This window comes from Rattus norvegicus, chromosome 6 (genome assembly GCF_036323735.1).
Source record: "Rattus norvegicus strain BN/NHsdMcwi chromosome 6, GRCr8, whole genome shotgun sequence".
Lineage (NCBI taxonomy): Eukaryota > Metazoa > Chordata > Mammalia > Rodentia > Muridae > Rattus > Rattus norvegicus.
Genome location: NC_086024.1, coordinates 29,378,119 through 29,390,993, shown reverse-complemented (window position 1 = coordinate 29,390,993; position 12,875 = coordinate 29,378,119). Strand labels below are relative to the sequence as shown.

At 45.1% G+C, this 12,875-nt stretch overlaps 1 protein-coding gene across 5 annotated transcripts in view; it reads left to right on the top strand.

Moving 5' to 3' along the window:
- Clip4 (CAP-GLY domain containing linker protein family, member 4) overlaps window positions 1-12,875 on the top strand; it is an 89,738-nt gene that overhangs the window by 58,372 nt on the left and 18,491 nt on the right. For 4 of the 5 annotated variants that reach the window (XM_063261626.1, XM_063261628.1, XM_063261627.1 and 1 more), the window contains 4 exons: window positions 4,159-4,299; window positions 7,894-7,983; window positions 8,682-8,828; window positions 11,361-11,495. In XM_063261626.1, the coding sequence (XP_063117696.1) occupies window positions 4,159-4,299; window positions 7,894-7,983; window positions 8,682-8,828; window positions 11,361-11,495 (513 nt within the window). Of the gene's footprint in view, window positions 1-4,158; window positions 4,300-7,893; window positions 7,984-8,681; window positions 8,884-11,360; window positions 11,496-12,875 lie in introns of all 5 variants that reach the window. The other variant, XR_010052058.1, reaches the window with a different exon arrangement.

Genomic DNA, 12,875 nt, shown 5'->3' with positions numbered 1-12,875 from the left:
GCTCCCAAGCTCGGTCTAATGTTTGGCTGTAGGTCTTTGCATCTGTTTCGGTCAGCAGCTGCTCTCAGAGGACAGTTATGCTCCTGTCTGCAAGTATCATCAGAAGTGGGGTTCTTGCCCATGGGATGGGTCTCAAGTTGGGCCAGTCATTGATTGGCCATTCCTCTGTCTCTGCTCCACATTGTCCCTACTTCTTTTAGGCAGTACAAAGCGGGTCAAGGTTTTATGGGTGGGTTGATGGAATTATCCCTCTACTTGGAGTCCTGCCTGGCTATAGGAGACAGTCCCTTCAGGCTGCAAACCCCCTTCTGTGGAGTCTCAGCTAGAGTCACTCTCATAGACTCCTTGAAACGTCTCCCATCCTGGGTCTCTGGCACATTTCAGAGATGCTGCCCCCTTTCCCCTGGTTCCTTTTATACTCCTGACCCTTCCCCCTGGCTCTCCCTACACCTGATCCCAACCGTCCCTCTATTCCCCTCTCCATCCTTTCTCCCATCCAGTTTCCTCCCTCTATCCACTTCTGATAACTATTTTACTTCCCCTCTGAGTGAGATTCAAGCGTCCTCCTTTGAACCTTCCTTGTTATTTAGCCTTTTTGGGTCTGTAGATTGTAGTGTAGGTATCCTGTATTTTAGAGCTAATATCTACTTATAAGTGAGTACATACTATGCATTTTCTTTGGGGTCTACAATACCTCACTCAGGATATTTTCTAGTTCCATCCATTTGCCTGCAAATTTCATGATGTCCTTGTTTTTAGTAGCTGAGTAGTATTTCATTGTGTAATGAACCATATTTTCTTTATCCGTTCTTGGTCTGAAGGACATCTGGGCTATTTCCAGTATAAAGGAAGGATACTTTTTCTTTTTGAGTTAATTTTGTATCCAGCCACTTTACTGAAGGTATTCATTACCTGTAGGAGTTCTCTGGTAGAGTTTTTGGGGTTACTTAAGCACACTATCATATCATCTGCAAATAGTGATACTTTGACTTCTTTTCCGATTTGTTTCCCCTTGATCTCCTTTAGTTGTCTTATTGCACTAGCTAGAACATCAAGTATTATATTGAAGAGATGAGAGAGTGGACAGCCTTGTCTTGTCCCTGATTTTAGTGGAAGTACTTAAGTATCTCTCCAATTTGACATTGGTTGTAGGCTTTCTGTATTTTGCCTTTACTGTGTTTATGTATACACCTTGTATCCCTGCTCTCTCCAAGACCTTTTATCATGAAGGGGTGTTGGATTTTGTAAAAGTCCTTTTCAGCATCTAATGAGATTATCGTGTATTTTCTTTCAGTTTGTTTGTATGGCGGATTACGTTTATAGATTTTCATATATTGAGCTACCCCTGCATCCCTGGGATGAAGCCTACTTGATCATGGTGGATAATGTCTTTAATGTGTTGTTGGGTTTGGTTTACAAATATTTTATCGAGTATTTTTTTCATTAATGTTCATAGGAAAATTGGTCTGAAATTTTCTTTGTTAAATATTGTGTGGGTTAGGTATCAGTGTGACTATGGCTTCATAGAATGAGTTTACCAATGGGTCATTCTGTTTCTATTTTGTGGGATAGTTTGAAGAGTATTTGTATTAGCTTTTTTGAAAGTCTGGTAGAATTCTTTGGTAAAACCATTGCACCCTGGGCTTTTTGGTTGGGAGACTTTTAATGACTGCTTCTATTTCCTTAGGGGTTATAGGATTGTTTAGATTGTTTACCTGATCTTGATTTAACTTTGGTAAGTGGAATCTGTCTAGATAATCATCCATTTCATTTAGATTTTCCAGTTTTCTGGAGTATAGGCTTTTGAAGTAAGACCTAATGATTCATTGCAAATCCTCACTGTCTGTTGTTATGCTTCCCTTGTCATTTCTGATTTTGTCAGTTTGGATGTTGTCTCTCTGCCCTTTCATTAGTTTGGCTAAGGGTTGTCTATCTTGTTGATTTTCTCAAAGAACCAGCTCTTTGTTTTGTTGATTTTTTTATATTGTTCTCTTTGTTTCTAGTTTATTAACATCAGCCCTGAGTTGACTATTTCCTGCTGTCTAATCCCCTGAGGAGTGTTTGCTTCTTTTTGTTTTAGAGAGTTCAGGTGGACTATTTAGTTGCTATTATGAGGTCTCTCTAATTTCTTAATGAAGGCACTTAGTGCTATAAACTTTCCTATTAGCACCGCTTTCACTGTGTCCAGTAAATTTGGGTATGTAGTGAATTTGCTTTCATGGAATTCTAGAAAGTCTTTAACTCTTTTTCTTTATTTTTTTTTCTTTGACCCAATGGTCATTGAGGAGACAGTTATTCAGTTCCCATGAATTTGTAGGTTTTGTGTTGTTGTTGAAGTTAGCTTAAATCATAGTGATCTGATAGGATACAAGGGGTATTTCAATCTTCTAAAGGATTACTTTGTGACCAAGTATATGGTCAATTTTGGAGAAGGTTCCCTGAGGTGCTGAGAAAAAAGTACATTCTTTTGTGTTTGGATGAAATGTTGTATAGATATCTGTTAGGTCCATTTGATTCATAACGTGTTAGTTTCATTATTTCTGTTTGGTTTCTGTTTCAATGGTCTATCCATAGGTGAGAGAGGACTGTTCAAGTCTCCTACTATGTGTGTCCAATGTGTGATTTAAGCTTTTGTAACATTCCTTTTATAAATGTGGGTGCCCTTACATCAAAATTCATTTTTTTAATAATTCATTCTATGAGGGGGATTAGGTAGGGATTCCTACGCTCAAGAAAGTCTAGAAATGGGGCTGGGGATTTAGCTCAGTGGTAGAGCGCTTACCTAGGAAGCGCAAGGCCCTGGGTTCGGTCCCCAGCTCCGAAAAAAAGAACCAAAAAAAAAAAAAAAAAAAAAAAAGAAAGTCTAGAAATTCATATATCCGGAATAGAACATTTCTTTCTTTAAACCAGCAGTTCTCAACCTGTGGGTTGCTACCCATTGGCAAACATCTAGCTCCAAAGATATTTACATTATGATTCATAACAGTAGCAAATTACAGTTATGAAGTAACTATGTAAATGGCAATGACTATAAGTAGCAATGAAGATAATTTTATGGATGGGTGTCACTACAGCATGAGGCATTGTATTAAACGGTTGCAGCATTAGGAAGGTAGAGAAGCACTGCTTTAAACCTGGCACATTTAATTGTCATCATCATCTTCATCGTTGTCATCGTCATCGTCATCATCAACAACCTCACATCAGTGACATGAGAGAAAATTACAAATAGGTTTTTAAAAAACCAGAAAAGTCAAGGCAAGGTCATTCAGAGTCCAAATGAGAAAAGAATTCCAAAGGTTTTCAGGAAAGTGATGTAGCTGGCACTGCTCAGCTATGAACAGAATGCTCCTTTTTGTAAGGGTGCGAGTGTTCCTGCTTTAACAGGAACGTTTCAATATGATGTGTGTTCATTAGGTTTTAAACACTCAGAGTGTAATGTACGTATTATGACTTTATTTTCTTTTTAAGTGTGGAAGGGAGATAACCTTGGTATTCATAGTCTGTGTTCACTCTCTTCAATGTCTGTGTGTTCTTACTCAAACTGGATATTTTATTGCCTCCATACACTTTCTCAGTAGGGTTTTATGCTCCCAGCTGCTGTAGATAGGCAGTCCCCTGCCTCTGTGTACCTCCTTTCCTCAACTCACGCTACATCGTTTCTGCTTGTCAGGAATCGAGGGCTAGGCCTTTGGGGAAGATTGTTTTATAACAATCTGTACTGTGTGTAAGGAGTTATAATTAGTTATGGTGGGAAAACGCAGACAAGGGCAACATTTGAATTTGCCCCTAGAAGGTGTGCAGTACAGAAGGGAAATGTTGGGAGGTCACAGACCCTAGGCAGACAGGAGGTAGCATGGCTCCTACTGTGTAGTAACTATTATTCTCAGTCCCTCAGAACAGCAGATGGCAACGTTTACACATTTCCCTTCCCTGAACTTCACAGTAATCACGTATCTCTTATGTGGCTCCTAAATCACAGCGTATTTAGTCTTGGCAACTAGACTGTGCGCCCACTGAGGGCAAGAGCCATGTCTCTTCCCAAGATGCACGGTAGGTACTGAACAGAGCCTGTACTAGCAACAGTTCTACTAGCCTTGAATTTGAAAGTGCGTTCATTTGCTTCACACCAGTTAATGGTTCTGTCTCTGCCCTCAGGTATTTTTGCGCCACTTTCAAAGATAACTAAAGTAAAAGATGGGAGAAAAAACATCACACATACTCCTTCCACAAAAGCCACCCTCCATGCCCGGTCCCAGAAGGTCGATGTAGCCCACGTCACATCCAAAGTAAATTCCGGTAAGTCACACTGGGGAGGTCAGCAGCTCCCAAACCATGCTTTAAACTGTGTTTGTGAGGCTCAAGTGTTTGGACTGCTTCACTCCGTTAGTCCACCACAAAGGCTGAACCTCACATAAGCAAGGCCTCTGTGGTTTGAGCCTCAGTTATGAATGATGACTTAAGTCTGTGGCAATGGCTTCTTTCCTTCCCTACTTTCTGTGCTTCAAATGCCCCATGATCAGGTCAGGACTGGATTTTATGCTTCCAGTGAGTCTTCATGAAACAACTCACCTCTGGGACTTTGTCTCTTCCTTGACGTCCCTCTGTTGCTCAAAGTGGCCTCTTTCTGCTCCAGTTGTTAGTCCTGCTTTACTGTTTACCTGTCCGGCTGCTGCACACACATGCCCACTGTCCCCTCTGTGTCTCTCCTCACCTTTGGGCGGCTGTAGGCTGTCCTTACTGTTCCTCACTCCATATGGAACCTGCCCAGGAATCCAACTCATTTAACCTCTCTGTCCTCTAACTTGGTATGTGTAGTCTTCTAACTGTGCAGCCCGGCTGTTGTCCACCGATTGCTTTCTTTGCGTAGATCTTCTGTTCTGTGGTTAGACTTCAGAACTACCTCGACGTGATATCCAGCAGACAGGAGTGCCTCACAAACTTCTTAAAGATTGTCTCCCTTATTTGGGGCCCCTAGAGGTCACACGTTTCTTACATACTTAAAAATAAGTCCTCAAAAGTTTCTTTTAAAGAAAGTCTGTTAACATCTAAGCAGACATTGCATTTAATCCTTGTGCTAATTTGAAAAGAGGTGTTTTGTTACAGCCATCTTTAATTATGTGCTTGGAGCAATCTTTCATTTGGTTGGGTAATTTAAAATACCTTAACATGATTGTAAATTTTTTCTGTGGGTATTTTTGGCCTGTTTGTTAGATCTGTTCCCAGATACTCCATACCTGGGGCTACTTAAGGAGAACCCCCTCCCCTCAAAAAATTCCAGCCCAAACCCAAATAAAGAACATATCACAGTCATGCTCTCCATGAAAGTGAAGGCGGGCTCTCTCACATTCTGTGTTTATGTGTATGAATGCATACACGTGTGTGTGTGTGCGCACATATGCACACACACTCACACAAATGCACATGCACACACATGCACACTCACACACACTCACACAAATGCACAAGCACACATGTGCACACACATGCACACTCACACACACTCACACACACTCACACAAATGCACATGCACACACATGCACACACACACTCGCACAAATGCACAAGCACACATGTGCACACACATGCACACACACACTCACACAAATACACATGCACACACGTGCACACACATGCACACACACACTCACACACTCACACAAATGCACATGCACACACATGCACACACGTGCGCACACGTCAGATAAACGAAAGGTGATTTGAGCCGCATCAGTGGATGAGAGTAGCGCGTGTTTCCTGTTTGGATACTGTTGTATAGTTTTGTGAAATGCTGATTTGAGGGAAGCTGGGCACATGCACAGAGAGCTTTATACTATTTTTTTTTTTTTTTTTAGATTTTAACTTTTTTTTTTAATTTTTTTTTTTTATTAACTTGAGTATTTCTTATATACATTTCGAGTGTTATTCCCTTTCCCGGTTTCCGGGCAAACATCCCCCTCCCCCCACCCCTTCCTTATGGGTGTTCCCTTCCCAACCCTCCCCCCATTGCCGCCCTCCCCCCATAGACTAGTTCACTGGGGGTTCAGTCTTAGCAGGACCCAGGGCTTCCCCTTCCACTGGTGCTCTTACTAGGATATTCATTGCTACCTATGGGGTCAGAGTCCAGGGTCAGTCCATGTATAGTCTTTAGGTAGTGGCTTAGTCCCTGGAAGCTCTGGTTGCTTGGCAACTTTATACTATTTTTAAAACCTCATGTTCGGTTATCTTGATGACAGGGCCAAATGGAACCGCAGAACTGAAAAGTAGAATAATTGAAAGCTACACTCGGCAGGTTTTCTCCCTCCACAGCTGCTTCGGTGTCTCCTGTGCTCTTTGACCACCAGAGGGACTTCCACAACATCTGAACTTCCCTCCTCCTCCTCCCTCTAGCTGCGGCTGCTAAAGAAATGTCACATAGCTGGAATTTTGTCCAGACCTGTCCTCCCCTTCAAATTCAGGACAAGACTCACTCTCCACAGAACATTTCCATCTGTCCCCTAACTCCTTTTTTGCAGCCCCTCCTCCTTCCTCCCTTCCTCCCTTCCTCCCTTCCTCCCTTCCTCCCTTCCTCCCTCCCTTCCTCCCTTCCTCCCTTCCTCCCTTCCTCCCTCCCTCCCTTCCTTCCTCCCTTTCCCTCCTTCCCCCTTCCCCCCTTTCCCTCCTTCCCCCCTTCCCCCCTTCCTCTCCATCCCCCAGCCTCCTCTTCTGCAGATCTAGGATTGAACTCAGGCAAGTGCTGTCCAGGTGAGCTGCACCCTTGGCCAGGCTCTGCCTGCCTCTGAGGTGTCTGCTCCCTGTGTGTCCTGCTTGCCTCCCCTGAATCATGGAGGATTCCTTCCAGCCAGGCTGCCCACAGTCTATGTCTTCTTGTGAGATTTTCCTCTGACTTTCTAGAATCCCCACTCTCACTTCCTCTTACTAGAACACCTGCTTTGGGAAGGAAATTTGACCCAACCAAGCCCCTACTCAGAGAGCATCCTGATGAGCCACTGGTTCCTCTTTGCAGAGTTTCTGCCCCACTCCCCACTCTCCCACGTCCCCTCTTCATTGGTGCTTAGATAACAGAGGCCTTTGGTCACACTAAATTCAAAGTCCACTTCAGGGCGCACACAAACTGTCTTGTTTCTGTTTGCAGCAGAGTCTTATGTAGAGTTTTTCACTCAAAATGCTTTTTGAGGTGACTGGGAGTGACCGATGACAGCACACAAGAAGTCGGGAAGCTCCCAGGTGCTCTCTTTAAACAAGCTGATTGAGTTGATATGAAGGTCTTATCAAACAACCATTATTCACGAGCTCCCCCCCACCCTGCCCTCAACCCCAGATGAGGATGTTGTGGGGATTGGTTATGGTAGGAAAGTGTCATATAAGTTGTTTCGAAGTCCTACTCAGTCACATCTCAGCTGTGACAAGTTTGCCACTCCCTAACTGTGTGACACAAGTTCTGAGCAAGCCTATGAACTGTAGATACCGACACTGGGATGTTTTAGAGATCTGTAGCAGGGCAGAAGGTGGAGTTGTTAGATGTCCTGAGAATACATCCTCTTCTTTTCTCGTTTTGCCGTGCTGGATTCTAAGCAGGACCGGTGCACGCTCGGCAGGCGCTGTGTCTCTGAGCAGTGTGTCTAGCTCCTTTCACCACCTTAAACACTCAGGTGCTTGTTCTGCCTGTCTGTGACAGCACGTTCACCGTGTTTCCACAAGTGGATGAGTGGTGGCACACGCCTTTCATGCCAGCACTCAGGGGGCAGAGACAGGCGGATCTCTTTGAGTTCGAGGCCAGCCTGCTCTGCAGAGTGAATTCCAGGACAGCCAGAGCTGTATAGAGAGACCTCATCTGAAAACAAACCAACATCGTCTTTTGCTGAAATCATCTTCGTGTGTTTACTCACCAGGATTGATGACATCCAAAAAAGAGAATGCTTCTGAGTCCACACTGTCACTGCCTAGGAGTGAAGAACTGAAGACTGTAGCCAAAAACGATGGTAATGTAACCATTGCTTCCTGTTCTTAAAGCCACACCCATGGGTGGGATTTCAGATAACACAGCACAAGCCGGCTTATACGATTCGGGTTAAAGCTGGGAAGGGGAAAATCATAGTAAAACTACTCTTGGAAAAAACCTTTAAAAATACAGATGCGTAAAGAACTACTGGCTTAGTGGGGAGTCCACAGCACAGAAGGTGTGGCCAGACTTTCAGTGTCAGGAGGGAGGGGCCTGTGCAGTCTTGCTCACCTGCAGGCTGACTACAGAGTGATTCAAGATTAAAATGCAGTCACCTTAAGATGTGTTAGTAGTGTGCGTGAGTGCATATACGTGTGTGTGTGTGTGTGTGTGTGTGTGTGTGTGTGTGTGTATTAGATAGCATTAATTAGTAGGGTGACACCCCCTATATAAGATATGTTACTGTGAATCCTTAAAATGTTCTGCTTGTATAAACAGCGATCTATTTTGTGTATAAACAGCCGTGCATTTGGATGAAATCAGGCATTTAATTTGACACTAGATAATCCACAATTGAGGATGCTAAATGAAGCGTTTCAGAAGAATTTACCCAGAAAACATCTTATTAGTCCTTTTCTTTTTTCTTTCTTTCTTTTTTTGTTTTGTTTTGTTTTGTCTGTTTGTTTTCGCTTTTTAAAAACGCCCTTTAAACTGTGATTCTTTCCTGCTCCCCATCAGCTACCCAACCTGGGTGCATCAGCAGCTCCTCCTCCACGTCCTCCCTGGACCACAAGCAGAGCCACCCAAAGAAGCTGAGCACAAGCAGCAGCAGTGGCAAGAAGACCTTGAGCAAAAGCCCCTCTCTCCCGTCCAGAGCCAGTGCTGGTATCTATGGCTTTTTCAACCAGGCTTTCTTGGTGTTTTTTATCTTGGTTTGTTTGTAAGTGGATTTGCTCTTTTTAACGTGTAGAAGGAGCCCTTTACCCTTCTCCGAACCCCCTTCCCTTCCCTTTAGTTGCCCCTTTCCGTCCTTCCCCCCTTTACCCTTCCCTGCTCCCCTTTTCCCTGTCCCTTGTCTCCCTTCACCCCAGGCAGATTGAGCTGTCTTGCTCTTTGGGTGACACCATGTAGGAGCCCTTTACCACTTTTGCCCCTGGGCTTCAGTCACACTGAGCATCATGGTGTCCCTGGCTCCCCGGCCTGCAGTCAGGACTCCTGGCTCTGAGGTTTTTACTGTTATTTAGTTGATAGTTTTTGCATCTCCACAGGCCCTCTACAGGCCTGCCTGTCATTATTTAGGAAAGCATCTCCACTCTGCTTTTACTGAAGTTGTTTGAAGCCCTGCAGGAGAGCTCAGGCATCCCCCAGGGGACAGTGACTTGTGGCTTGCATGGTTTCCCTGACCACTGCCCCTCAGGATACGGGATGGTGTGAAAGCACACGCCCAGGCTTTCAGCTGAAGTCTACCTAGATGGTGACAGACATTGTTTACCTTGTCTGCAAACCCTCAGCAGTGACCCTAATATAGTAAACCCAGAAGTGGGGATCTAACGAGGGGGAGCCTGGAAGTTGGGCCTGGAGCAGCGGTACCCCCCCCTCCCCACTCCTGGCCAGTTTCTCTTCTGGGGCCTCAGGAACAGAGGGTGGTGGCAAGGCTGCCCTGTTCTTACTCTATTGCATGTTAACTACTCCTGTGTTTGGAATTTGGACTTTTGACATTTACTCAATTTTAGAATATGAGTTTAGAATGGCTTCCTTTCTCCCTTTTCCCCGGAACAAGCAGTTCCAGTGTGCCTATATACTTACTATTTTTCCTTTTTATTCAGTTGAAGATTATGTTGACATAAATTATAGTGGGTGATAATCAGAATGAAAAAAAAAAAAACAACAACAAAAATCAAAGACCTTCCCTGGGGAAAGGCAAAGAATGGATGGGAGGTGGGGTGTGTGTGGCTGTGGACCAAGGTTGGAGATTCTGTGTTTGGGCCCCAGACACATTTCCTTAGACTTTTCTAGAGTGCACAGAGAAGCTTTCTGAATTGGAGGGAGATTGAATGGCGGAGCCCAGAGAAGGGTGGAAGGGACAGTGACTGGAATCAGAAAGAGGGGACCAGGAGCATGGAGAGGTGGGGGGGGAGGCCTGCACTCCAGGCCTGGCTCACTGGCTCCCGTGGTTGAACTGCAGGAGCAGTGGGCAGGCCTGAGGTGTCCTGGCCCCAGGTCTGGGTAGCACCTGTGAGTTGCTAGGGCCTGTCCTGGTTAGCTCTAAGGCCAGGCCTTACCCACCATTGCACTGTTTTATGGAAAACACTGTGAGCTGCAGAGCAATGACTAACTAGGTCTGGGTCTCTCGGTGGTCCAGTGGTTTTCACCTCTGCCTCCACAGGCTCAAGTCTGCTCCTGTGTTTTCAGTCTCCCCCTTCCCACAGTTGACCTAGAGTTCTCAAGGCCTTCCCGGATGGTAGCTGTTCAGTCGGTACTCAGTACCAATAGGACAGGGCCCAGTATCCCGCCTTCTGGATTTGAACAGCTTTTGAGATAGTATTTCTTAGAGGCCAGATACTAGGTAGTGGGCACTTTAGGGGTAGTTCTGAATTGGGGTGATCAGGACCCGCCATGAGTTGGATATTCCTTACCTGACACGATTGGGGTCAGAAGTGTTTTGAACTAGGGCAGTTTGGGATTTTGGAATATTTGCACAATCTACTGTTTGACCATCTCTAGCCAGAAGCTCTGAAATCTGAAACCCTTCAAACTCTGAAGCGTTGAGAGATGGGACATTCCAATCTGAATGTGAATTCCCGCATCTGTGCTAAGGACAGTCAGGCTCGGGAACACCATCCATTTCCGATTGTCCTGTTTGGGCCACTCTGCTTACAGCAGTTTGACCAGGAACTACATTCCTGAGTGTGTCTTACCCGGAATCTGGGTGAATACAGCAGCTCTGTGCTTCACATGACTAGGGATTGGCCCCCTGGCCACAGGGAACTACCACTTGGTTTCCATGCTTTTCCCGTGTCCTCTCTTCCTGCTTTCGTGCCGTAGCACCAACAGCGAACCAGTGACAGGAGGCTGAGCTTGCACGGCTCTGGTCTTCACAGACCACTCCGTGTCGGAGCAGAGCGTGTACCTGGCTGTCTTAGTGGAACTGATTCTTTTCTAGGAGCAAGGTTTGTGCTGTTCCCAGGTGGTGGTTTTTCTCGGGGAACCTTCTCGTTTGCAAGCTTTGCGAGCCGTGGCCTCCTGAGTGAGGGTCATAGCTTCGACAACTATGTGGTGAAATGTCCAATTAACCAGACTAGTTAGCGCACGTGGAGTGAGTTTTAAAAACTAATGTGCTCTTTTGAGTTTTTCCTTCCTTTGTTTTCTTTCTTCTTCCTCTTCCCTCCCCATACCTCCTACCCACCACTTGAACAGGTTTGAAATCTTCAACAACATCTGCAGCAAATAACACTCACCGTGAAGGAGCACTCCGCCTTGGAGAAAGGGTGCTGGTGGTAGGCCAGAGAGTGGGGACCATTAAGTTCTTTGGGACAACAAACTTTGCTCCAGGTAACGTCCCCAAATAGTCTTGGTTTGACAAGAATTTTGTACAAAAGGTTTAAAACTCACACAGCAGATGAGACTTAGTCCTAGGGACCACCTCCCTTCCCATTCTTGTGGCTGGGGGCAAAGGCAGAGAATGGAAAGTGACACAGCTGCCTGTACCAGACTGACTAGCTATCTGTACCAGACTGACTAGCTGTCTGTACCAGACTGACTAGCTGTCTGTTCTAGACTGACTAGCTGTCTGTACTAGACTGACTAGCTGTCTGTACTAGACTGACTAGCTGTCTGTACCAGACTGACTAGCTGTCTGTACTAGACTGACTAGCTGTCTGTTCTAGACTGACTAGCTGTCTGTACTAGACTGACTAGCTGCCTGTTCTAGACTGACTAGCTGTCTGTACCAGACTGACTAGCTGTCTGTACCAGACTGACTAGCTGCCTGTTCTAGACTGACTAGCTGCCTGTACTAGACTGACTAGCTGTCTGTTCCAAACTGACTAGCTGTCTGTACCAGACTGACTAGCTGTCTGTACTAGACTGACTAGCTGTCTGTTCCAAACTGACTAGCTGTCTGTACTAGACTGACTCTTGCCAACTGTGTTGAACATTTGTCTAATATCAAAATTAGTTTTGACTAATGTAGTTTATTCTGACTGCAGAGTGTGCTAAATACCTGGAAAGTATTTCAGGATAGTCACCCCTCCCACACTCCAGGACAATCCTGGAGTCGAGTAGGGAGATGGACCATCTTGGGTTTTTTTATTTTATTTTATTTATCAGGATGGCTTGGAGAGAAAAGCAAAGATATAAAAGTTGTTGCATGCCCTGGAACCTAAAAAAATACATGTCTGCGAACTTAAATATTCATCCCAGTTGACCTAGTACTGTGTTTCCTAAAGGAAAGATTGGTGCTGGAGGGATGACTCAGTGGTTAAGAGCACTGACTGCTCTTGCAGAGGACCTGGGTTCAGTTCCCAGGAAGCTACATCGGGTGGCTCATACCTGCCTGCTACTGCAGATTCAGGGGATTCGATACCTCCTGGCCTCCATAGACATCTGCACACCCGGTGCACATAAACCCACACAGTTTTATATACGTACACATGGAGGTAAAGATTATCTCCTTGTGTGTTTGCACAGATTAGAAGCCAGCTGTATACAGAGCTGAAGTCGAGGTTTAGTAGCAGTGCACCATATTAACACACGGTGGCATCGCAGCATTTAGGAAAGGTCATCTACAAGGCTGAAAGGGAAAAGTTTGTAGCTTAACGTCTGTCAGGACCCACAAAGCAGTTGACATCTTACTCTATCTGCAAACCAACAGATTAGCCCGCCACAGTGTCATCTGACCAAAGCTGTAACAATCCTGCATCACAGCAGTAG